The sequence below is a fragment of the Orcinus orca genome, chromosome 6, assembly GCF_937001465.1.
Source record: "Orcinus orca chromosome 6, mOrcOrc1.1, whole genome shotgun sequence".
In the NCBI taxonomy this organism is placed as follows: Eukaryota; Metazoa; Chordata; class Mammalia; order Artiodactyla; family Delphinidae; genus Orcinus; species Orcinus orca.
In genome coordinates this window covers 38,992,666-39,016,491 of record NC_064564.1, presented here as the reverse complement: position 1 = coordinate 39,016,491, position 23,826 = coordinate 38,992,666, and the positions used below count along the sequence as shown (strand labels likewise).

Below are 23,826 nucleotides of genomic sequence, written 5' to 3'. Positions count from 1 at the left end.
GCATGATCCCAACTTCATAAAATATTCATACCCATTTATCTATGCGGGACGGCGGATCATTTTGGGAACGGACGCTTGTTGCCTGCAGGTGCGGCAAAGTGTGAATTCATTTTCTGCTTTTTCTTTTTACAACATTTAAAAAACAAATAAATGCTCTTTCCATTGGTGAAGGAGGAGCCCGAGGGTCCGGCCTGCAAGGGCGAGGCTCCCCTGCAGCGGAGAGGGGCTACGAGAGGAGGACCGCAGGTGCAGGGACTCGGGGCCGGCTCCCTCCTGCCTGCGGGAGGCTCCACTTACCCCACGAGGGAAACGGGCGCGGACGGCGCAGCGAGAACTGGGTGGAAGTGGGGGGAAAGGGAAGCGGTGGACCGCCGGGTGCCCGGGTCTTGCCGGGCGCTGCGGGGTCGGGGCGGCTGGGGCGGAGCGCATGGGGGCGGAGTCTCGGCGTGGGACGGGTCTCGCCGGGGAAGGGGCGCGAGGGGGAGGGGAAGGTGTGTCGGCGTGGGTGGCGGGTGGCTGGGGACCAGATGAGGGGTGGGGCACTGTTGGTGCGGGGTCTTGGTGGGGGCTTTGGGGTGGGGTCCGCCTGGGCCGGGCTGGGTCGCGGGCGGCTCCGCCCCCCGTGGCTGGGAAGGCGGAGCAGACCGGCCTCAGAAGGCGACCGGACTCCGGGCGATGGCGGCGCCCAGCGCGCTGCTGGTGATGGGCGTGAGCGGCTCGGGGAAGTAGGTCCGGGAGGGCCGGGGCGCTGGGGGCGCAGTGGGGAGGCGGCGCGGGGCGGCGGAGGCCAGATCCACCGGCGTTCCGGGCCCGCGGCGACGGGAGGGTCCTTTCTCTTTGCTGATGAGGGAACTGAGGCCCAGGGCACCTGCTCCCTCTCCCCACTTGCCAACCTGCTCGCCTCGGGGGCACCCGGCCCGGGGCCATACCCCAGACTCGGGCTCTCCGTCTGTAAATTTAGGCAGAGGCTTTAGCGAAAGCGCCTTGTGAAGAGGCGCCTGCAGGGGCGCGAATAGAGTAACGACTTCCCCGCGCCACCTGGAGCGGCCCGGGCCGTCACAGGTGCCCATGTTTGGGGGCCTCGTGTGGGCCCAGCGTGCAAGGGAGCAAGGCCCACAGAGCAGGGCCAAGCCTCGTCCCAGGCTCCTACAGACTTTTGTCAAGCTGGACAGCGCGCCAGCTCCCTCCTGTCGGGCCCTGGACTTTTCTGATTAGATTTTGGAACGTGAATTTAACCTTCCTTATTTACTGTGTTCCCCCTTCAACTGTAAGAATTCGGTGTTAAGAAGGTTTGTAAGCAGGGAGGCACACTGCATACCACAAAACCTCTGCCCAGCCCAGTCTGGCCAACTTGGGGGCTGAGGAAGCCTTTGGCTTCCTGTTTAGACCAAAGTCTGACAATGCCCTTTATTATCAGAAAAGGCAGCTACGGCAGCATTCCACCAGAGGCAGCAAAAGACAACTAAAATATCACAACCTCCAAAGGCTTATCCAGTCCCTTCTAGAATGATCTGAATCAGGAACTGCCCATGCGGTCCAGTGTATTTTAAAGACTATTTCTTTCTCCAGGTAGGTAGGTTTAGCTTCCAAAAATTATTGTGGCATTTTTAGCCTCAAAGACAGGGAATCTTGCACTGAAATTTAAAATAAAACACAGAGCCAGAAAGTCCCTCACTGTGTATGACTGAAGAACTCAGAGAATGAAAAACTGCCGCTCTGGTGTGATGTAGTGAAAGTCAAGAGCCCTAGGTCCTGGTTCTACTGCTGTCTGATTGTGAGCTTGGGCAGTTCATGTGCTGCCCCCCGACCCAAGCCTTGGATCAGATGAGGGGAGACTGTACCATATGTCATATGGTTATGATATTCATGTATTCAGTAAATGTTTATTGAGCTCAATCCTTCCTCAACGTCACTGACATGTAGTGAGCAAGACAGATACATCCCTGCCCTCAAAGAGTTTACATCCTAGTAAGGGAGGGAGGCAGTAAGGGAATAAATACTTGTGCAGTGCACCAGGCAGCAGTAGGTGCTCTAGGGGAAAGTAAAGGAAGGTAAGTGGAACAAAGAGCCAGGCAGGATAATGAGGGAGGGCTCCTCTGAGGAAGTGGTGTTGGAGAAAGACCTACAAGAAGAGAGGAAATAAGCCCGTGGATAGCCAGGAAAGGGCATATGGGCAGAGGGAATGGCAAGTGCAAAGGCCCTGAGGCTTGACTTTCTTGTGGACTAGCAGGGAGGCCATTGTGGCAAAGTGATTGGGAGATGAGGTCAGAAAAACAATGCAGGTGAAGAGAAGTGGTCATATGCTGGAATATTTTGAAAGTAGAGCCAAAAAGATGTGTTGATGGACTGGATGTGGGGTATGAAGGAGAGAAGAGTCATGAATGATTTCAAGATTTTTGGCCTGGGTAACTGGAAGAAAAGAGTTTCTGTTGACTGATGGGGAAGCAATAGGCAGAGCAGGTTTGGAGTTAATAATAAACTTATTATTTGACATTACTGTATATACTGCAAGATTCCCTGTCTTTGAGGCTAAAAATGCCACAATAATTTTTGGAAGCTAAACCTACCTACCTGGAGAAAGAAAGAGTCTTTAAAATACACTGGACCGCATGGGCAGTTCCTGATTCAGAAAATTTCAGGAGCTCAGTGTGGGATGTGGTGAGCTGGACATGCCTATCGGTCATCCAAGTGGATCTGTCAAGTGGGCAATCAGATATCCAAGTCGAGTTCAGGAGAGAGGGACTTTAGGTGAAAATGTAGGACTCATCGGTGTGTGGATATGTTTAAAGACATACATATTCAGAACACCAAGGGAGTGAGTGTGGATAAGCTGGCCAAGGACTGAGCCCTGGGCCCTCTAATGGTTAGGTCAATGTCAACTGTTGTCGATGGACTGAGTGATAAAATGCCTGAGAATTGATTACATTGATCATTGGATGTAGCAACAGTGAGCTCTTTGGTGACTTTTGTGAGCCCCTCTTAGGGCCCTGCAGGATTTTTAAATATACTCCATAACATTTGGAGCAGTGGGGTAATACCTTAAGAAAATAATAGTCTCAAACCAGAAAGATCCCATTTAAAACACTGTTAAAGTAATGTCAAATAATAAGTTTATTATGTTTATTGCCTTTCCTTCCCCTACCTGAATGTAAGGGATCTTTTTCCTTTTTGTTTATTGACATATGTGTCTAGAACAATGCCTGGCACATAGTAGGTGCTTAATAAATATGTATTGACTTGATGAATGAATGAATGGAGCCATTTGAGTGGGTGGCAGTGTTAGCTTTCTTTATATTTTAACAATCTTAGTGAAGCCACCCTCAGCTTCTTTCCATGTTTGCTTCTTTTTCCTGCTGTCGCAACAAGCTCAGGCCTCTTGAATACCTTTCTCATTATTCTGTGCCCCAGCCTACTGCCTACTGTCTTTTTAAGTCTCCTCGATCCTGATTTAGACCATCCCACCAGAAGACATTTGGGCCCCAAACTGGTTTGTAATGTTCGGCCCTGACCAGTCTCCTGTGAGCCGAGCACTTTGCCATATTTCTGCTGAGGGTCCCTGGTCCATATTCAAACAGTCCAGCTGTCCTCTGGTTAGGAAGTTTGGTTAGAGTGGTAGAGTGGTTTTTCCATTTTCTTCTATCTCCTTCCTGCCCGCCTACACCCCAATCTAGTTAGCTTTTCTTTTAAATTATGACGGGTGGCTGACATGTTCATTCCTGGCTAATCTAACTTGGTCTTAAGTGTGATTTCCGTCGTACACAGCGCTGATTTCACCAGCCCTGGAGTTCGGCTGGGACGGTTTAGTCACCAGTAGGCTACAACATGTCACCCTATGCAGCCTCCAAAGGAGTGAACATAATGGGAGAGGTTCCAGTTCTCTCAATCCTTTGGTTACTTTTGGGAGCAGGTCTCAGTTTGGTACAAGTGTGTCTTTTTAAAACTTCCCTGATACCTTCTTAACAAAAGAGAGAGGACCCTTGGTAAGGAATAGTATCCAGCTAGAATTTCATCACAACGTTTTGTTTTCACTGTATACATCTTTTTGGTTGCCTCCTGTTTAAGGCAAGTGAGGGTGGCTTCCTGTATAAGGGAAGGAAAAAGTTTCCTTGTTTAACACATTTGTTTAATTTTAAAGAGTGAACCAATTAGGGGCTTCCCTGGTGGCGCAGTGGTTGAGAGTCCACCTGCCGATGCAGGGGACACGGGTTCGTTCCTCGGTCTGGGAAGACCCCACATGCCGCGGAGCGGCTGGGCCCGTGAGCCATGGCCGCTGAGCCTGCGCGTCGGGAGCCTGTGCTCCGCAACGGGAGAGGCCACAACAGTGAGAGGCCCGCGTACCGCAAAAAAACAACAAAAAAAAGTGAACCAATTAAACAAAAATAACAAGTAGATAATTGTAAAAGTGTGTGTAAAACTTAGGCAAGAGGGCATGGTGAAATGGTAGGAGGATACGGTAAAAACTTCTGAAGTTCATACTTCAATGATTGGCATTTTGGGTAACACTTCAGAAACTGATAGCACGAAGGGGCTTCATTTCTAATTAATTGCCTGAAAGCCTCCACCCCTACCCCACGGCGCTAGCCTGTAAGCCTCAAGATGGCCAGTCTCAGTGGGCTGAGCATTATGTCCTAGGAGCTAGTAGGTGCTCAGTAGATATTGGCTGAGTGAAATGAGTAGGTGAATGGATAAATGTAGCTCAGTTCCCTTGTTTTACAGGTGAGAAAACAGATTTAGAGGACAAGGTGACTTACACAGGAGGACACAGTCATTTAGTGGCAGAATGGAGACTGTGGCCAGACCTCAGTTTCTAGGACCCAAGCCCTCTTCACTGACCATGCAGCCTGTTAGGGTCCGAACAGGTAGATCATTCTCAGATGCATTGCACAGAGAGCATTCAACTCCCAGACTTAATAATGAGTGCTGGTAATTCTCCATGTCCTTTATTTGAAGAGTGTGCCCCTTTTAAGCCCCAATATTTTAATGCTTTTATGAGCTCCTTGAACCTTGTGTGGGTGCTTAGAGGTTAAATTCCCTGTCAGACCTCTCCCTCCAATATCCTCAGTAGAATTTATCACTTTAATAATTTAATATTTTTTCTCAAAAAAATAATTATCTACAAAACAGGGACCAAAAACTTAAGGAAAAAACTTCAGGAGTTTAATGAGATCTTATGTATTGCTTTTGGGAGAAAAATTGGTGATGACCGGATAATTATTTCATTTAAATTCCTGGAGAAAACTAAAGCCATGCTCTAGACTCCAGGGTCAGGAGCATCTATCTCAGTTTCAGTATCATAAGTTGTCGGTGATTAATACCAGTAGGGCAGCCCTCTGCTTCCCAGGGCTCCTCGGATGGAAGAGGCACAGCGCAGGCTGGGAAAGGGCAGTCATGTAACATCTACATCCTCTCCACAGATCCACCATCGGCACCCTGCTGTCATCCCAGGTAACCTGTTCTAATGCCTCCCAGTTGCTAGTCCCATCATGTTGTCTCTTTGCTTCTCTCCCTTTCCCCTCCCTGCCTTTTCTTCTGGCCTGAGTGGTTTGTAAACTCACCACAGACACCTCCATGCAGCTTGTGAAACCCACCGGAGCAATTTTGTTTTTCTCCTTGGTGATCATAAATAGTGATGAATGAAAAGAAGAGCTGCAGCAGCCCAGGGAGCGTGATTCGTGACGCGACATCAGAGCCCTCCCCACTCCTGCACCTGGGTGGGCGGGGGGTGGGGTGGTTTCCTCGGGCTGCTGGTGGAGAAGAGGGTGGCAGGGTTGTTTCTGTACCTGCCCGTTAGGTTTAGTAACCCCACGGTGGCTGTCACGTGGGCCGCACTACCTGCCACATACCCTCTCTCACTTTGTTCTTAAAGCTAGGGTGGAAATTCTACGATGCAGATGACTATCACCCAGAGGAAAATCGGATGAAGATGGGAAAAGGGATACCTCTGAATGACCAGGTAAGGTTTGCTGTCTGTTTTTATTTCCAACACAGATGTCCTGTGATGCAGGGTGACACAGGTTAAGATTCCTGCAGTGCTTGTTGTAGTAGAGTTCCTGAGTCATGCACTCACGTACAGTGCTCCAAAAGCCAGGTGCACAGCGGGTCCACCACATATGTTAGCTTTGGCCCTGAACTCCCATCTAAACTCTAAACTGGCATCAGCAGTGATGCCACCCTCTGCCCCAGCTCGGCAGGATCTGCCGGAACACTTTGTTGAGGGATTTTAATCTGCAGAATGTAATCCCTGAGAGGGCAGAGGCTCCCCTCTGCCTCATATGTGGGGAAGTTCATATTTTCTTCCCAGGACTTATCAGCCTACCACCTCGCCAGGCCCTGGCATCTTTGCCTAGCAAAGCCCTGGCTGCTTCCCCACCAGCAGCCTGAGGAAACCACCCCCCCGCCCGCCCACCCAGGTGCAGGAGTGGGGAGGGCTCTGATGTTGCGTCACGAATCCCGCTCCCTGGGCTGCTGCAGCTCTTTTTTTCATTCATCACTATTTATGATCACCAAGGAGAAAAACAAAATTGCTCTGGTGGGTTTCACACACTCAGATCTGGCCCTCTGGAGCCACGCGTCCCCTCCTTGTATCCGCTGGAGCCACCCTTGCCTCTTTCAGTTGCTCTACCACCATGCTCCTCCCCGCAGGGCCTTTGTCTCTGTTGTTCCCACTGTGAGGAATAATGCACTTCCCTGCCCTCTTCTCAGTTAGCCGGCTCATGCTTCACATCTCAGCTCCTGTGCTCCTTCTTCAGGGAAGCTCTCCCTGACTTCTAGGTAAAACCTCCTATAATAAACTCTCATGGCACCGTATCCCTTATCGTCCTTGTCCCAGTTGCAACATGGCATTTGGTGGTGTGAGAATTTGATTACTATTTATCTCTACAACTAGATTTTACCTCCAAAAGGGCAGGCACTATGGCCATTTCTGTTAACCATTATATATCCCCAGAGCCTGACACACAGTACATGTCAGAAAATATTTGTGGCAGATTTGTGAGTGAATGAATGAATGAGTGTAAGAATGAATGACTAGCATCTCATTTCTTTATACACTGTCATGAGGCCCTTTCCTAGAGGGTCTCTCTCAAACCAGAGTCACAAACTGGATTCACTGGCGTGATTAGCTGTAACCCAGGAGAGACTGAGGGCAGGGCGTAGGGCTGAGTCCACAGAGCAGCTGAGAGCAGGGCCTCTAGCTGGGCCCACGTGCCAAGGGTGTCCAAAGGGCAGGTATGGTATGGAACTGGCCAAAGAGAAACACTGGTGTTTTCACTTTCATGACCTTGGCTCACCCCAGTTGGGCCCCACTTTCTTCTCTTTGTCCTGCCGTGAAGGACTAGAGTCATTAACCCATATTAAGTCTAATTCTAGAGCACTCTGAGGGTTTCTCTTTGTCCCAGGGAGTGCACCTCGATTTGTAATAGTTCAAACGTTAAACCATCAAAATCAAGTTTACAGCATCTGACTTTAGAAGGCAGGAGGAGAGAAGCAAAAAAGGGATACAGAGTAATAATGTAAACAAAATAATGATGATATTATATGAGAGATAATAAACATAATATAGATAACCTGGCCTCACCACTGAGCTTGTGTGACTTGGCAGATGACTTAGTCTCTCTGTGCCTCATTTTCCTCCTGTGAAGTAGGGATGGTGACAGGACCTATTTCATTGAGTTCTTGCGAGGATTAAATGAGATAATATGAAAAATGTGCACAGAGAAGTGCCTGAAGCATTCAGTAAATATCACTTCTTATTGTTGTTGCTAATATCTTATCTATATATACATACATGTAACAGAAACCATTTCTGTGGAGTGTGTAAAATGTGACTGTGCTAGGGTTATTTTATTTTTCTCCTTGGCAGGTACAAATGAAAATTAAAATAAGGAACACAGTAAAGCAACCCAAATGGACAGATTTTAAAATGGCATTTAAGCAGCCTTCCTCTTGTTCACATGTGAGGCTTGTTAAGTGGGCAGTATGGATGGGGGGCTGGGGAGGAGAATTCAGAAGAGGAATTATTGTACCGAAGAAAAGGTTATCAGTTACTGGAAGAAACACAACAAGTTACTAAATATATTCAGAGGCAGCTGTACAAGTTAGCCTGACCTTAGAGAGAAGCAGAGAGAAAGAGGTAAGTTGGCAGATGGCTTACATTTTTGATGAGAGCCCAGCGAGTCTAAGAGTGAAGGTGTGGGTCACAGCTGAGCTGGCACCAAGGACCTCCTGGTTGCTCTGGCAACCAGCCCCCCACCCCAAAGATACTGTACTGAACATCAGTTAGAGTGTTAGAGGCAGACATAGCGGTTGGCCTTGCGGAAGAGTCTCAGGAGGGTTTGGGGAGGGTATTGTGCTCAGAAGGCTGAGATGTGAAGAGAAAGAACCTGAGTTGAATATACCAAGGGCTCCTTAAGTCTGTTTCAATTAAATTAAATGTAAACTCCAGTTCCTGGGTTGCACTGCCACATTTCAAGTGTTCAACAGCCACATGTGGCTGGCGGCTGCTAATCCAGGTGGCACAGATAGAGGACATTTCCCTCAGGGCAAAAAGCTCTACTGGACAGCGCTGGTATAGAAAGATACGCCACCCAGGATGCAATACATTATTAGCGTGATGATGATGATAATAAAGAATTTCCAAGCTGCCAGTCAGTGAGTCTCCCATATGTGCCAGGTTCATGCTGTCCTGGTAGCGTATGGTGACACTTGAGCAGACTTCAACCTCAAAGTCTATTTAAAAGAGGTTTTTTGAAAATTTTTCCCTGATTATAAATATAATACTTATCCTGTATAGAAAATTCAACCAGTGCCGAAAAATCCTTTCACAGAATTTTCATCACCCTTGGTTTCATCTTCTAAAAATACCTACTAATTGAATTTGAGTTTTTCCCCCTATCCTTTTTGGGGTATATATTATTTTTACATGCATTCTTTCCTCTATGGGCTTAAGTTCACTTTTGCACCAGATAAAACCAGTCCATCGCCCATTGTCCTCCCCTCCTACTTTCCTTGCCCTCTCTCCACCTCCCCAGCAATGCTGGACACACTCATCTTCCATCTGTTCCTCTGAGCTCCTGCCCTGCCCTTTAACCATCATCCCCTTCCAGAAGACACTGTTTCTCTAGATAGGCCAAGTGCTTAAGCACTGGGCTGGGGATTCAGGGTACACTGCCCCCCGCCCATCCCTGCATGTAAGGACTATCAGGAATGAAGGGACCTAGAACATCAGATCCAGCAAGCAGGGATGTTCATTTGGGTTATGTTGTTTCCTCCTCTCTTTCCCCTAAGACTTTTTGTGTTTGACTTGCCTTAGTTACCATATTGTCCGTAGTAACTATTTACACACAGAGTTCAGTGAATTTGCTTTAATATATCCTCTGTTTTGCCCCAGTTTCTGCATCTGTGAAAAGGAGATCTCAATCATTCCCTTTTTTCACAAACATGAACACAAAATTTGGAGCTCATGTGTCCAAGTCCTCCCTAAGACCCTAACAATAAAGTCCAGACTCCTTAGCAGGTCACTCAGGGTCTTGATTCTCTAGTCCTGACAGTTTCTGCTGACCTTCCTCACCTATCAACTCCCACACCTCCTGTTCACCAGTGCTGAGCTCCTGCCTCATCCATTTAGACAAGAGTCTTGGTAAACCATCTTTAATATGCCAAGTCTTGCCCTTCCCTCTGCTTGACAGACCCTGCTTCCATTAAAATCCTCTTTACCCTTTAAGATTTAGTCTTCCTAGGGCCTGATCAAAATTGCTCTCTCCCCTTGTCTTATCATAGCCCTTCTTATATTTCTTGGAGCCCTCATTACTGTCCTGTGGGTAGTTTAATTGATAAATACCCATCCTCAGGCTGTGACCCCCTCGAGGACAGGGACTGCACTGTTCATATTTATATCCCCAGTGCTCGATATGGTGCTTTGCACATATTAAGTATTCATTGTTTGTGGAGTTAGAGCCCACTGCATACTAAATTTATTTATTAAAGGTCTTTTCAAAATTCAGAGTCGGAAATGAATGCTGTTTATTGCAGCTATTAAATCAGCCAAAAAGTAATGTTTAAAATGGAGTCTACTCCTTTTCCTGTTTAAGTCCCAAAGCAGCTCAATGTATTATATATGATTCCCCCATTTTGCAGATGAACAAAGGGAGGCACAGAGAAGTAACTTGAGCAAAGGCACAGAGTGAGGGGGATCTCTCCAACCTCTAAGACTCTACTTTTTCTACTGTGTTAAAGGCCCTGATACTACACACACACAAAAATAATCTACAAGAAGTGAATCAGGGTTGATTAAGTGGAGCAAGAAAGGGTGAAAGCAAGGGTGAGGGTGAGAGCAGGAGAGAGGCACAGCCCCCGGTGAGCACATCCATTGTAGGGGCCTAGGCCTTGAAGGGTATTTGAGGCAGGTGACAACTGGCTTTACACAGCAGGTCTGAGAATTCTGGTTTCCACATGGAGTCTAGGTAGCCTTTGGAGCTGCTTTGGGAAAACTCTCTGCTTGTGGCCCCATGTGATCCTCCAAGGAAGGATCCCAATTGTGTAATTATGACTCAATACTTGGAAACTTCTGTAAAATAAAGTTGAAAGTGCTTCTGTTTTATCTCCAACCTTCTCTCATTGTTTTTATGGCTGGTGGACCCAGACCTTACCGGTGCAGTGAATAAACTGGTCCAACATACATTCTGATTGGGCAAATGTCTGAAAGCATCCATTTTTGTTTAAATAGTTTAATGTTTCCATGTATTAATATTAGTTTTCATGGTTGAGCTTCTGAGGAATTTTATTATGACTAAGTGATGCAACATGCTTAATTCTTGACGAAGGCACATATTGAGGCACTATTAAAAACAATAAAAAAGTATGGATTCAAAGTAAAGTTCCATTTTCCTATACATAGGATAGGAAGCTTATTACCCAAACATGTTTTCCGTTATTTTTAATTTGTTCCGTCTTTATTGTGAAACGTTTCAGGCATGCAGAAAATGTAATGAATAATAAAGTCAATATCCAACTTAACACCAATAACATATTTGTTTCCTAAGCCATAAAATAATAGAGATTGATCTCTGTACAAAGAGATATTTGTGCCGATGGACTGGAGGAAATGTGCAATCTAAGTAAAACAACAGAACACAAGTTTGCTCCTCTGCTAATGTGAAGAAAGAAGAGATATCTAAAGTACTAGAAATTAAACAAATTATCCCCTCTCCTTGGTTCATCCAAACCCACTAGGAACATTTTACTCATGCAGAAGAACAACTCATTTGTTTGTTGTGTTTGCATCTGTGAATCAGTCCTAATGCATCATTATAATTGCTCCTTGAACTCTAAGTAGGCATGTGAATACTGAATATGTGAATTAGCATTTGGCCCTCTGAACCTTCCAACTACCTCTTCTAAACCAAACATTCTTGCTGAATGGGGGTTAGCAGCCCACGGCAATAGTCTCAGGATTTTGTTTCACCTAGAGACTTGTACAGTGACAAGGGATGTATTGTGGAAAAGGCTGTCTGCCTACCCAGATAGGACAAGGGTAGTCAGGCTCTGTCTTGTCAGCTCAATGCCTGACACCGTCAACACATTGAACATGCATTCATGTCTCATATGAGAACCCCACTAGTCAGGTTCACAAGATTTCTACATAAAACCAGAATGCCGGGGCTTCCCCGGTGGCACAGTGGTTGAGAGTCCGCCTGCCGATGCAGGGGACGTGGGTTCATGCCCCGGTCCGGGAGGATCCCACATGCCGCGGAGCAGCTAGGCCTGTGAGCCATGGCCGCTGAGCCTGCGCATCTGGAGCCCGTGCTTCGCAACGGGAGAGGCCACAGCAGTGAGAAGCCCGCGTACCACACACAAAAAAAAAACAGAATGCCAGTTGATTAATTTACAAGGAGAAATTTAAGTGCCACATGGCCTGTAACACTTCACATGGATCTGATTTCAGAAGCCAACATACAATCAGGTTTCTCAGTGAACATGCAATCAAAAGAGTAGGAGAGTTAGGGCTGAAGTTTCTAGTGGTGTGAGACCAGCCATCCCCTTACAGGAAGATGTTTGCTAATGAGAATATGATATTCAAAGTCTTATGGCCAGAACTCAGTCCAATGGCCAGACATGTCCTCTGGTCAGTACTCTGCTGTTTAATTCTGTAGTGCTCCTGCCCTGGGCTTTCACACCCACCAAGCCTTGCTGGGACAGACGTGCTTCCTTTATGTGTGTAAAAATATGTAGTTGGATCATAGTGATGTCCTGCTAGCCTGAGGGTCCTTTTTACTCCTTCAGATGAGTTTATACATCTCCGCTCCTTTCTATTAAGTGTTGCTCTTTAAATTAAAGCTTTAAAGAACAAGCTTCTTTCCTTCTTTTCCAAGTGCTTAGGAAGTTACCTCACTGTGGGCCCCATATGCTATAAGCAGACTCCTTAACTTTTTAAAAGTTGACATCATTTCTACAGCTTGAAATGGGATGCCCCCATTTACATGTAAAACACACAATGAAGTTAGTCCCCTTAATGATTAGTATACCACTTTACCAAGTAAGTGGCCTGTGCTGCCCTTCCTGCAGGCCTGAAAGGCACTGTATCTTTGTAGGACTGGATCCTAGGTAGGAAACTGCTCATCCTGCTGACTCATGAGTCTTTAAGGCCCAGTCACCCTGCTCTGCTACAGCCTTCTATTAGAGGAGCTGTTTTGGAAAATATAGCCAAAGAGGTTTAAAAAAAATTTTTTTACGGTCATTGTATAACTAACAGTGTTCTCTTTTTCATTCCTGTTAGTTCATGAATATAATAGAAAAGCTTAGCTATTCACAGTGAGAGTACAGGAAAGAAAGGAATTTAGAAAGTTGAGTGCAAATGGAATCTTAGAAGTTAAACTTAGGGTGATCATGTCTAGAGTACTGAAAGAAAGCACCCAGAGCAACGGGATCCAGTGTCTGGATCTCCCTAAGCACACAACAAACGCTTGTAAATGGATGAAGGAAAGGGGAAACCCAAATCTGTGCTTGAATTGGCAGCTTTTCCCATGGGCAATTTTCCATCATAAAATACTGCACAGCTCAGTAAGTCCATCTAATTATCCCCATTACCTATAATCCTTGACACTCTTCTTCCTGGACCCCTGCCATAGCCCAGAAAATATGTGTTACAGTGGCAATTTCAAGTTCCATAAGTATAGCTCCTACAACTTTTTTTCTCCTCATAGACTTCTCCAGAACATTTAGTTTTTGAGTATGATGTCTTAGAAAACCTTGCCAATAATAAACCTTAAACATATACACTCTTTTCCAAGAGCACATAGGTCTCCTCATAAAGCACAGAGTTCTTTGTGGTCTGCAAATCTGGAGCTGGTAAGCCTCATGATCTTGTTACTTTGTTTAGAAATAACCACAATGGTTCTACTGACTACAGTCAGACTAGTGCTAACATAAACAAATGTTTCATTCATTAAATACATTTGAGCTACAATGTGTGCACATTGTAGTAGCTGTTGTAACTTGAGTAATAATTTCTGTGAATTATGTATTAATAGCTGTTGTTTTATTATTTGTGTAAGTTAGGTGATAGTTGTCATTTGATCTGTGTCTTGTGTGGATTTTGTAACTGTTGCATTTGTACTTCTAAGTGGTCTCTGGTCGACTAGTGTGTACATAGAGGTTAAGTCTTTTTTTTTTTATTATTATTTTTGGCTGTGTTGGGTCTTCATTGCTGTGCACGGGCTTTCTCTAGTTGCAGCAAGCGGGGGCTACTCTTTATTGCGAGCACGGGCTCCAGGCACGCAGGCTTCAGTAGTTGTGGCACGTGGGCTCAGTAGTTGTGGCTCACAGGCTCTAGAGAGCAGGCTCAGTAGTTGTGGCGCGCAGGCTTAGTTGCTCTGCGGCATGTGGAATCTTCCCGGACCAGGGATCGAACCTGTGTCCCCTGCATTGGCAGGTGGGTTCTTAACCACTGCGCCATCAGGGAAGTCCCCATAGAGGTAAAGTCTTAAAAAATTCTATCACTAGTAAAACTTCCAGGAACCTCAACCCAATATTAGCACACATGCTTTTCAAAAATTTTATTTAACATGAAAAAATTAAATATATGTGTGTGTTTTTTGTGTGAGAGTGTGTGTGTGTGTGTGTGTGTGTGTAAAATCTTCTGCTTCCTGAAAAGGGTGGGTCCTAGTAACGGGAGGGTCTTTAGTTTGCTGAGTACAGAGTGAAGGCCTTGGTGGAATGAACGTTTCACTTACTGAGTATTTAGTTACTCTGAATAAGAAATGGGAAAGCCTGAGCCCAGAGGAGATATTCAGGAACTAAAGGAGCTCACCCAGAGCTGGAGAACTTGAAAGGCTCCTGGTGGAAAAGATTGTGGGTGGGGGGGGCATAGCCAAGGGCTTAACCAAGGTCAGAAGCAAAATGAGAAATTCTCAGGTGCCAGAATCAAAGTGGCAAGATTTAATTAAACCTAAGTAACCTCTTCCCCCAAGTTTTGGAAATGCATGTAAGCCAGGAGGCTGGGAACTGAGATTCTGATGCCCCTGTAGAGATGGGAGATGAGGCCTATATGATGCATGGAGCTGGACCTGAAACTAAGTGCGAGGACTTGCATAAAGTATTTAAAGGAAGACTTTATTTGAGTGAGGATTACGAATATCTCCACTCACTAGATTCAAGAAGCAGCAAAGAATCTGGCTGTCTCCCCTGGACCACAGGTGGAAAACTAGAGACTTTCCTACGCCCAATTCACTTCATGTGACATAGACCAAGTTGAAAAATTAATGTAATACTAGTCTGGAATTAGCAAAACTACCTATGGAAATGTTTCCAAAACTCAGCACTCCTATAAGGGAAAAAAAATCTGAAGATGCACCTGCAGTCAAAACGTACAAACGATACAGGTAAATGAACCACTGTGAGAGAGAATCAGCAAAAAAGCACAAATGGAATAAGTCATACTCCAAGAAATAGAATCAAATGAAATAATATAATATTGCAAATCAACTATACTTTAATTTTTTTAAAAGAATCAAATGAAAGAAACAGAAAATTTATTGATAATGTTTCATTATCAATAGATGGATTAAACAATAAACTAGACACAGCTGAAGAGAGAACTGGTGAATTAGAAGGCAGACTAGAGGATATTACCCAGAGTGAATAAGAGAGCTAGATAACTAGAAAAATATTCGAGAAAAATTAAGAGACTGGTATAATAAAATGTTTCACATACAACTAAAAGGAATCCAAGGAGAATAGAATAAGTGGGGGAAAGGCAATTTTCAAAGAGATAATATTAACAGTTTCCTTAGACTGAATATATAAAATGAGTCCTGAACAGGATAAATAGTAAAACTGCAAAACATCAAGGACAAAGAGGTTTATTTTCTACCTATAGCTACCAAAGAGAAAATATATGTTCTGAATGATTGCCCAATATAACAAGAGATACTTCTCAACAACAATAGAGCCCTAAAGACGGGAGTAAGTATTTAAACTGCTGAGGGAAAATAACTATCAACCAAGAATTCTTTACCAACTGAAATCTTATTTAAAATGAGAAAGAGTAAGAGCAGAAGACATTTTCAGACACACTAAGACAGAAGGGAAAACTGTCAATTCTTAATCTATGGGAGAATTTAAAACAACTCTCTTGAAAACATCAAAACAGACAAAAGATACACAAAACAGACAAGAAGAATTAGTAAAGATATAGAAGATTTAAACAACAAATATATTGAAAAGCATGAATAAAAAATAAACATTCTTTTCAAGTACATATGGAACATTTATAAATATTGACCATATACTAGACCACATAGTACTAGTGCTCTATGGCACAATTTGCCACAAATTCTAAAGAGTCAATATCATACCAATCAATCACATTTTTTATCATAATGCACAAGAATTAGAAATCAATAATAAAAATTCTCACAAATCATAAAATGGTTGGAAACTGTAGAAATAAGTAAAATTGAAAAATAAAAATTGACATTCATATAAATTCATAAGTTAAAAATCATAGTGGAAATTATAAGATATTTGGAAATGTATGACAAAAGTGCTATCAACTAAAACTTATGGGATATAGCTGAAAGAGTACTTAGAAGGAAATTTACAGCCTCTGAATGCACTTTTGGAAAAATAACAAAAATGAAAATGATGATCTAAGGGTTTAAGTAGAAAAAAAATAATAAAAAGGAAGAATGTAGAAAAATATAGAAATAAGTGCTGAAATTAATGGAATATAAAACAAAGAAGCCATATAGGTGAATAGTGAAACTAATTGTTTGAAAAGATAAAAACAGACAAATCTCTGGCAAGATTGATCAAGGGGGGAAAAAAGCACAATTAAGACTAGGAATGAAAAGAGGCCATGAAAAATCTGATACCAGTGAATTTTAAGACTTAGATAAAATTGGACACTTTCATAGTAAAATATAAATTACTGTGGGAAAACAGGCTTGGATAACAGTGATCTGACGGCAGAGACAGTGCTCAGGGACACAGTCTACTCCCCCCCACCCCCGCCAATGAAAACGTGACCTTGCTGATTCTAAAGTATTTCAGTTACCAAAACTGAATCAAGAATAGAAAAATCTGAATATAACACAATGCTCATTCAAGAAATTGAACCTGTAATCAGAGATCTTTCCTCAAAAAAAGCCCCAGGCACAGAGTTTTTAAGATGAGTTTTAGCTCAGGCTGCTGTAACAAAACATCATAGACGGAGTGGCTTAAACAATAGACACTTATTCTCACAGTTCTGGAGGGTGAAGGTCCAAGAGCAAGATGCCAGCATGGTCAGGTTCTTGTTTATTCTGAGCCTGGAGTTTCTCTTCCTGGCTTCTAGACAGCTGCCTTCTTACTGTATCCTCACTGGGTGATTGAGGGGGAGGGCAGTGGAAGGAGAGAAAAAGTACACACTAGCTCACTGGTCTCTTCTCAAAAGGACACTAATCCCATCATGAGGACCCCACCCTCATGACCTCATCTAAACCTAATTACCTCCAAATATCATTACATTAGGGGGTATGAATTTTGGGGAAATAAAAACATTCAGTTCATAACAATAATATATTGTATACAAGCTGTTTCAAAGAACAGAAAAAGAGGGAAAGCTGCCCTACTTATTTTATGAGGCTAGTATAACCTTGATACCAAAATTTAACATGGACTATACAAGAAAACAAATGCAGGTCAATCTCAATTATATAAATGCAAAAATCCTAAATAAAATGGTAGTAATCAAATGTTTAAGAGCAAGGACTTCTAAAGACACATCATGTTTCTTGAATATGCATCAAAATGATAAAGGATGAGGGCACAGGTAAGGATATGGCTGGGACATATATAAAATCAGACTGTGAGTTGAAAATCATTGAATGTGTTTAAAATTTCCATAATAAAAAATTATGTTTTTCTTTAAATGCATTATGACCAATCAGTATTTACCCTAGGAGGATTCCTTTGTGAAACACTGTAGGGTGCCCCATGTAAACTTCCTCTGCCTTCTCTGGAGAAATACAAAATTCTCACACTGCTTATATCTGAGTAGAGCTTTGCTTTTGGAGGATTTGAAGAATAGGACCAGAGAGCAGCTGACATAGGGTTTCTGTGAATACCGCTCTGCATTTGAGATCAGAGGCACCTAAAGAATCATGCAGTATAATAAAGATTTATATACATATCAGAACCAGAGAAAATATACTTACAATGGGAAGATTAAGATGGTGGAAGTTGGGCTTCCCTGGTGGCGCAGTGGTTGAGAGTCCACCTGCCGATGCAGGGGACGCAGGTTCGTGCCCCGGTCCAGGAGGATCCCACGTGCCGCAGAGCAGCTGGTCCCGTGAGCCATGGCCACTGAGCCTGCACGTCCAGAGCCTGTGCTCCGCAACGGGAGAGGCCACAACAGTGAGAGGCCTGCGTACCACAAAAAAAAAGAAAAAAAAAAAAAAGATGGTGGAAGTTTCCTACTGGTATTTTAGGGCAATTTTTATTATTATGAAAAGAGCCTCTGACACCTGGACCAGGAAAATGCTTCTGTGCTGAACTGCCTAGTGACTTGACCCCTCAGCCTTGTGCATGGCCTACTCCTCAAAACCACTAAGATCTCTCTGGACCTTAACATTGATGAAAATGATTAACTTTCTGTAAAAACGAACAAAACCTGGAAAAGCCACTTTGTGTCTGCCTTCATTTCAGGACAGGATTCCATGGCTCTGCAACTTGCATGACATTTTACAAAGGTAAGAGAAAATCAGGTGCCAGGTAAGCCAGTGAGTAAAGAAAACCCATCACAAAGTACAGGGGAAAAAATACACTCTTGAAATCACAACTGACTGCTGATATGGCATCCCAGAAATGAAATGCACCTCTATCAAGTAACCAACAATGATTTTAATCAGCCACAGTTGTGTAGTTTAGTTGGGTTCTGGAGTTAGCCTTCTAAACAACTCCACAATTACTAGCTGGGAATCTTGGTCAGCCACTTGGCTTCCATAAACCTGTTTCTTCATCTGAAAATGGGGATAAATATAGTTCCTACTCACAGACTGTTGTGAGGAATTAGTGAGATGAAGCATGGGTAGCACTTAGAACAGTACCTAATATATATAGTAAGTGCTAAAAAAATAATAATGACGTATAGCTATACCTTAGCCACCACTTATATTGCCTCCTACTTCAAACTCTGACAACCAGGAAGATCTGGGGTCATTCATAAGTCAACAGATAACTGGCCACCAGGATTGAAGTCTCAAATTGTTCAGCTCTGTAGCATGCCTCTGAGCAAACGAGGTCCTCCCCAACCCATCTGTGGGCCAGACCCCTGGGAATCCTGGTTGGGACATGGAAGATAAAGAAGTGGCAGGGAATAGGTTCTAAATCTTGCTGTCTCAGATGAAGTCATGTTTTATAAATCTAAAATCATGTGGGCCATATGAAATTAGAGTATACGTATGATTAAAAATCAGTTTACTTTTTTTAGACTGCACAGACATGGCTGGCAGCCCTGTCTTTGCATGGGCTTAGGGGTTTAAGGTTTGGAGTTGAGAACTCCTGCCCACTTGGGTCTCTAACATAAACAGACTTGTCAGAGATCTAACATACTGACCTGTGATGGAAGCAGAAGTGAAGATCCTCAGGAGAATAGAGATCAGACTTCCAGGCTCAGAATAAACAAGCTCTCACTCATCGCCCTTGGGAAGAGCCAGAAGGCTCAGGTACATAGGTTTGTTGCTGATGACACACTCCATCCACTGGGTCTCCAGTCTACAGTGGCCATGAATCAAGGCAGGCCCCTTCAGAATTCTCAGTTCTGAACTGAAATTTCTAAGTACCCAAGCCAGCTTTGACCCTTCACCTCTTTATACAGTTCCTTCCTGGCCCCAAGATGACTGCCTCTTCTGGCTGGTACATGTAGGTTTAGTGGAAAGGGGGCTCACCCTCATGTATGGTCTTGAACAACACTGGTTTTCCCTTATTGGTGCCTTGTCACTCTACCTCTATTTCTGGCTCAGTTTTTTTTTTTTTTCCTTAGCACTGCCCTGGAAACTTCTCACATCCTTCTCACCTTGACCACACAGGGGCTGATGCTCCCTTTTCTCCTGCTCTCTCTAGCTCTGCACTGGTAACTTCCCCAGACTCCCAGCATACTGTAGAGTAGGAATGGAGAGAAGCCAGTTGTGAAATTCAAATCCCTGAATACCTGAGAGGAGAGCCTGAGCTGTACTGTGTGCGAGGCACAGGTACCTGCCGGCAGCCACCCATGTCTACAAGTGGTGGCTCAGTCACATCCTACATCCAAGGGGCAGAGCCAATACTTACCAAGCATTTCCTGTGTGCTGGGCACCTTGATAAACTTACTCATTACAGTTCTATGGGCAGGTACTCTGAGTAGTTGCATTTAGCAGATGATGAACTGATGCTCGGGGAGGTAAATATGTTACCCAAGATGCCTCACTAGTGGAAGATCTTTACCTCAAAGCCAGGACTGGCTGATACTTGGCCACCATTTGTAACACCTTCCACTGTCAGAGAAGTGGGACTCTAGTCCTCAACCTAGACTTGACACCAATTATTTTAAATGTCTTCACTCTAGCGCTCATCTTCCCCCCACACACTTTATTTTTTTAACAGAGATGTAGCCTCTGGACAGCATGTAATTCTTGCCTGTTCAGCTCTGAAGAAAGTATACAGAGACATCTTAATACAAGGAAAAGATGGTGCACCTCTGAAGTGTGATGAGTCAGGAAAGGAAGAAAAGCTGGCTGAAGTGAAGCTTCTTGTGGTCCATCTGACTGGGTCGTTCGAGGTCATCTCTGGACGCTTACTCAAAAGAAAAGGGCATTTTATGTCCCCTGAGTTATTGCAGTCCCAGTTTGATACTTTGGAGCCCCCATCAGCTCCAGAAAATTTCATTCAAATCAGTGTGGACAAAAATCTTTCAGAGATAATTGCTACAATTATAGAAACTCTAAAATGAAGTGAGAATCATCTATATCAGTGGTCCAGAACACAACTGGGCATAACTCTGTCTCCCATCCCAAACCATGTTCCAGTATCCTTGTTGATACTGTATTCTAGATTCTTCTTAAGGTGAATAAACCATAATGTATTGAGATATGCTTGTTTGGGTGGATTTTTAGGAATCTGTGATACTCTTGTCATCATGCTCTGGCATATTCAGAGAAAAGGAGAGGAAACTTTGAAAGTGAAGTTTCAATTGAACTTTAAATTCGTGTGACCCAATCAAATAATCAGAGGAAATTCTATAATCTATGCTGTAAACCATGACTTATTTAGAACACTTTTGATCATGCCTGTACTTGGACAAATATATGAAACCTGGCTATCCTTGGCACCCTCTGGAGATCGGTCTCAGGAGCAGAAAAGCGGACAGAATTGACCACTCACCAGCAAGTCATGTTACACCACACACCTCTAATTTCTCTCTCTGAGTCATTTCTAGGTAAATAAAAAGCACACGCAGTTCACAGATAAAAAAAAAAATTTGCAAAGGTGGAACTTGAGTGAATGAAATGCGTGACTCACTGATTCAGTCTGCCCCCACCTCATTTTAGAGACCCCTGTGAACGAGGCTGTTATCAACCTGCCCACCTTCCTGCTGTAAAAGCTGTCAATGATGGACACTAGGCAGGCTAGGAAGGAACACCAGAGGAGCTGCTATGGCTGAAAACTGAAACAAAACTTTCCAATGGGCAGCTTTATGCCAGTGGCAGCAGGGTTGGGCGAGGCTGTGGGGAGCTTAGGGGCACTGGTACATTGCTGGCATGCACCTTACCAGGTACCAGCAGGGAAAGCTGCAATCTGGCCAGCATGGGTTGGGTTTGAGCCCTTCCCTGATGGGGCTCCAGGAAGAAGCTTCCTTATTCCTCTATCCTAACTAGGGCCACAAGACCCAGCCACTTTGCAGGGCCACTGGTTGGTTCTGGCCAAAAAGTGAGTTTTGGAACCAATTACCTGTTTTCTTTCACAACGATATACATTTCCTTGTCTCAGGAACCAAAAATACAATATGTGCGTGGGGTGCCAATGGAAAGAAAGGGCCCTTCTGGGTGGACAGATCTTGCCTAAGAGAATGTGGAGAGAATGAGGAAGGTGATGGAGGAGTAAGACGTGGAGCTCACCTTCTCCTCACAGATATATCAAAAATACATCTACACGTGGAACAACTCCTACAGAACACCTACTGAACACTGGCAGAAGACCTCAGACTTCCAGAAAGGCAAGAAAGTCTCCACGTAACAGGGGTCTTGGTTCTGTGGCCAGGGGTCGAGCCTGAGCTTCTGAGGTGGGAAGAGCCGAGAGCAGGACACTGGACCACCAGAGAACTCCCGGCCCCAGGGAATATCCATTGGGGAGAGCCCTCCCAGAGGTCTCCATCTCAACACCAAGACCTAGCTCCACTGAATGGCCAGCAAGCTCCAGTGCTGAAAGCCTCACGCTAAACAACTAGCAAGACAGGAACACAACCCCACCCATTAGCAGAGAGGCTGCCTAAAATCATACTAAGTTCACAGACACCCCAAAACACACCAACTGATGCGGCCTTGCCCATCAGAGGGACAAGATCCAACTCCACCCACCAGAATGCAAGCACAAGTCCCCTCCACAAGGAAGCCTACACAAGCCACTGGACCATACTCACCCACTGTGAGTGGACTTACCAGAAGCAAGAGGAACTATGACCCTGCAGCCTGCAGAAAGGAGACCCCCCCCAAAAGTAAGTTAAACAAAATGAGAAGACAGAGAAATATGTTGCAGACGAAGGAGCAAGGTAAAAACCCACAAGACCAAATAAATGAAGAGGAAATAGGCAATCTAACTGAAAAAGAATTCAGACTAATGATAGTAAAGATGGCCCAAAATCTTGGAAATAGAATGAAGAAAATACAAAAACAACACGTTTAACAAGGACCTAGAAGGACTAAAGAACAAACAGTAATGAACAACACAATAACAAATTAAAAATACTCTAGAAGGAATCAATAGCAGAAAAACTGAGGCAGAAGAACAGATAAGTGAGCTGCAAGATAGATAGAATGGTGGAAATAACTGCCACAGAGCAGAATTAAGAAAAAAGAATGAAAAGAATTGAGGACAGTCTCAGAGAGCTCTGGGACAACACTAAATGCACCAACATTAGAATTATAGGGGTCCCAGAAGAAGAAGAGAAAGGGTCTGAGAAAATATTTGAAGAGATTATAGTCAAAAACTTCCCTAACATGGGACAGGAAATAGTCAATCAAGTCCAGGAAGCACAGAGTCCCATACAGGAGAAACACACTGAGACACATATTAATCATACTAACAGAAATTAAATTCAAAGAAAAAATATTAAAAGCAGCAACAAATAACATACAAGGAAATCCCCATAAGGTTATGAGCTGATTATTCAACAGAAACTCTGCAGGCCAGAAGGCAGTGGAAGGATATATTTAAATTGATGAAAGGGAAAAACCTACAACCAAGATTACTCTACCCAGCAAGGATCTCATTCAGATTTGACGGAGAAATCAAAAGCTTTACAGACAAGCAAAAGCTAAGAGAATTCAGCACCACAAAACCAGCTGTACAACAAACGCTAAAGGAACCTCTCTAACTGGGAAACACAAGAGAAGAAAAGGACCTACAAAAACAAACCCAAAACAATTAAGAAAATGGTAATAGGTACATACATATCAATAATTACCTTAAATTTAAATGCTCCAACCAAAAGACACAGACTGGCTGAATGGATATAAAAACAAGACCCATATATATGCTGTCTACAAGAGACCCACTTCAGACTTAGGGACACATACAGACTGAAAGTAAGGGGATGGAAAAAGATATTCCATGAAAATGGAAATCAAAAGAAAGCTGGAGTAGCACTACTCCTATCAGATAAAATAGACTTTAAAATAAAGAATGTTACAAGAGACAAAGAAGGGGACTCCCCTGGTGGCACAGTGGTTAAGAATCTGCCTGCCAATGCAGGCAACACAGGTTCAAGCCCTGGTCCAGCAGGATTCCATATGCCGCGGAGCAACTAAGCTCGTGTGCCACGACTACTGAGCCCGCGAGCCACAACTACTGAGCCCACGTGCCACAACTACTGAAGCCTGTGGGCCTAGAGCCTGTGCTCTGCAACAAGAGAAGCCACCGCAATGAGAAGCCTGCACACCGCAACGAAGAGTAGCCCCCACTCGCCGCAACTAGAGAAAAGCCCATGCACAGCAACGAAGACCCAACTCAGCCATAAATAAGGAAATAATAAAAATAAAATGCTCCCAGTCTTTAAAAAAAAAGAGAGAGACAAGGAAGGACACTACATAATGATCA

General features: G+C 44.0%; 1 protein-coding gene and 1 long non-coding RNA gene across 4 annotated transcripts; one reads left to right on the top strand and one right to left on the bottom strand.

Annotated features, from left to right (window-relative positions):
* Positions 1 to 619: 619 nt before the first annotated feature.
* On the top strand, positions 620 to 20,602 carry IDNK (IDNK gluconokinase). 3 transcript variants are annotated; one of them, XM_004285375.4, is made up of 5 exons: positions 620 to 725; positions 5,415 to 5,445; positions 5,867 to 5,953; positions 18,184 to 18,227; positions 20,119 to 20,602. In XM_004285375.4, the coding sequence occupies exons 1-5, from the start codon at positions 676 to 678 to the stop codon at positions 20,462 to 20,464; spliced, it is 558 nt and encodes a 185-aa protein (XP_004285423.1). In that variant the 5' UTR covers positions 620 to 675; the 3' UTR covers positions 20,465 to 20,602. The 3 variants fall into 3 exon arrangements, with proteins under 3 accessions (XP_004285423.1, XP_049566756.1, XP_049566755.1); XM_049710798.1 differs by lacking the exon at positions 5,415 to 5,445 and adding an exon at positions 13,287 to 13,344 and having other exon boundaries at positions 706 to 725; XM_049710799.1 differs by lacking the exon at positions 5,415 to 5,445 and having other exon boundaries at positions 645 to 725.
* Positions 15,010 to 20,122, bottom strand: LOC125964609 (uncharacterized). Its single transcript, XR_007477779.1, has 2 exons — positions 17,694 to 20,122; positions 15,010 to 16,857 (listed from the first exon to the last, which is right to left on the bottom strand). It is a non-coding gene; the product is annotated as an uncharacterized LOC125964609 (long non-coding RNA).
* Positions 20,603 to 23,826: the final 3,224 nt, after the last annotated feature.

Excerpts from the sequence above, each read along its gene's own strand:
- IDNK (XM_004285375.4), top strand. The coding sequence starts at position 676 with ATGGCGGCGCCCAGCGCGCTGCTGGTGATGGGCGTGAGCGGCTCGGGG. Across the intron at positions 5,446-5,866 it reads GCACCCTGCTGTCATCCCAG|CTAGGGTGGAAATTCTACGA; the intron begins GTAACCTGTTCT and ends TTGTTCTTAAAG. Across the intron at positions 5,954-18,183 it reads GGATACCTCTGAATGACCAG|GACAGGATTCCATGGCTCTG; the intron begins GTAAGGTTTGCT and ends CCTTCATTTCAG.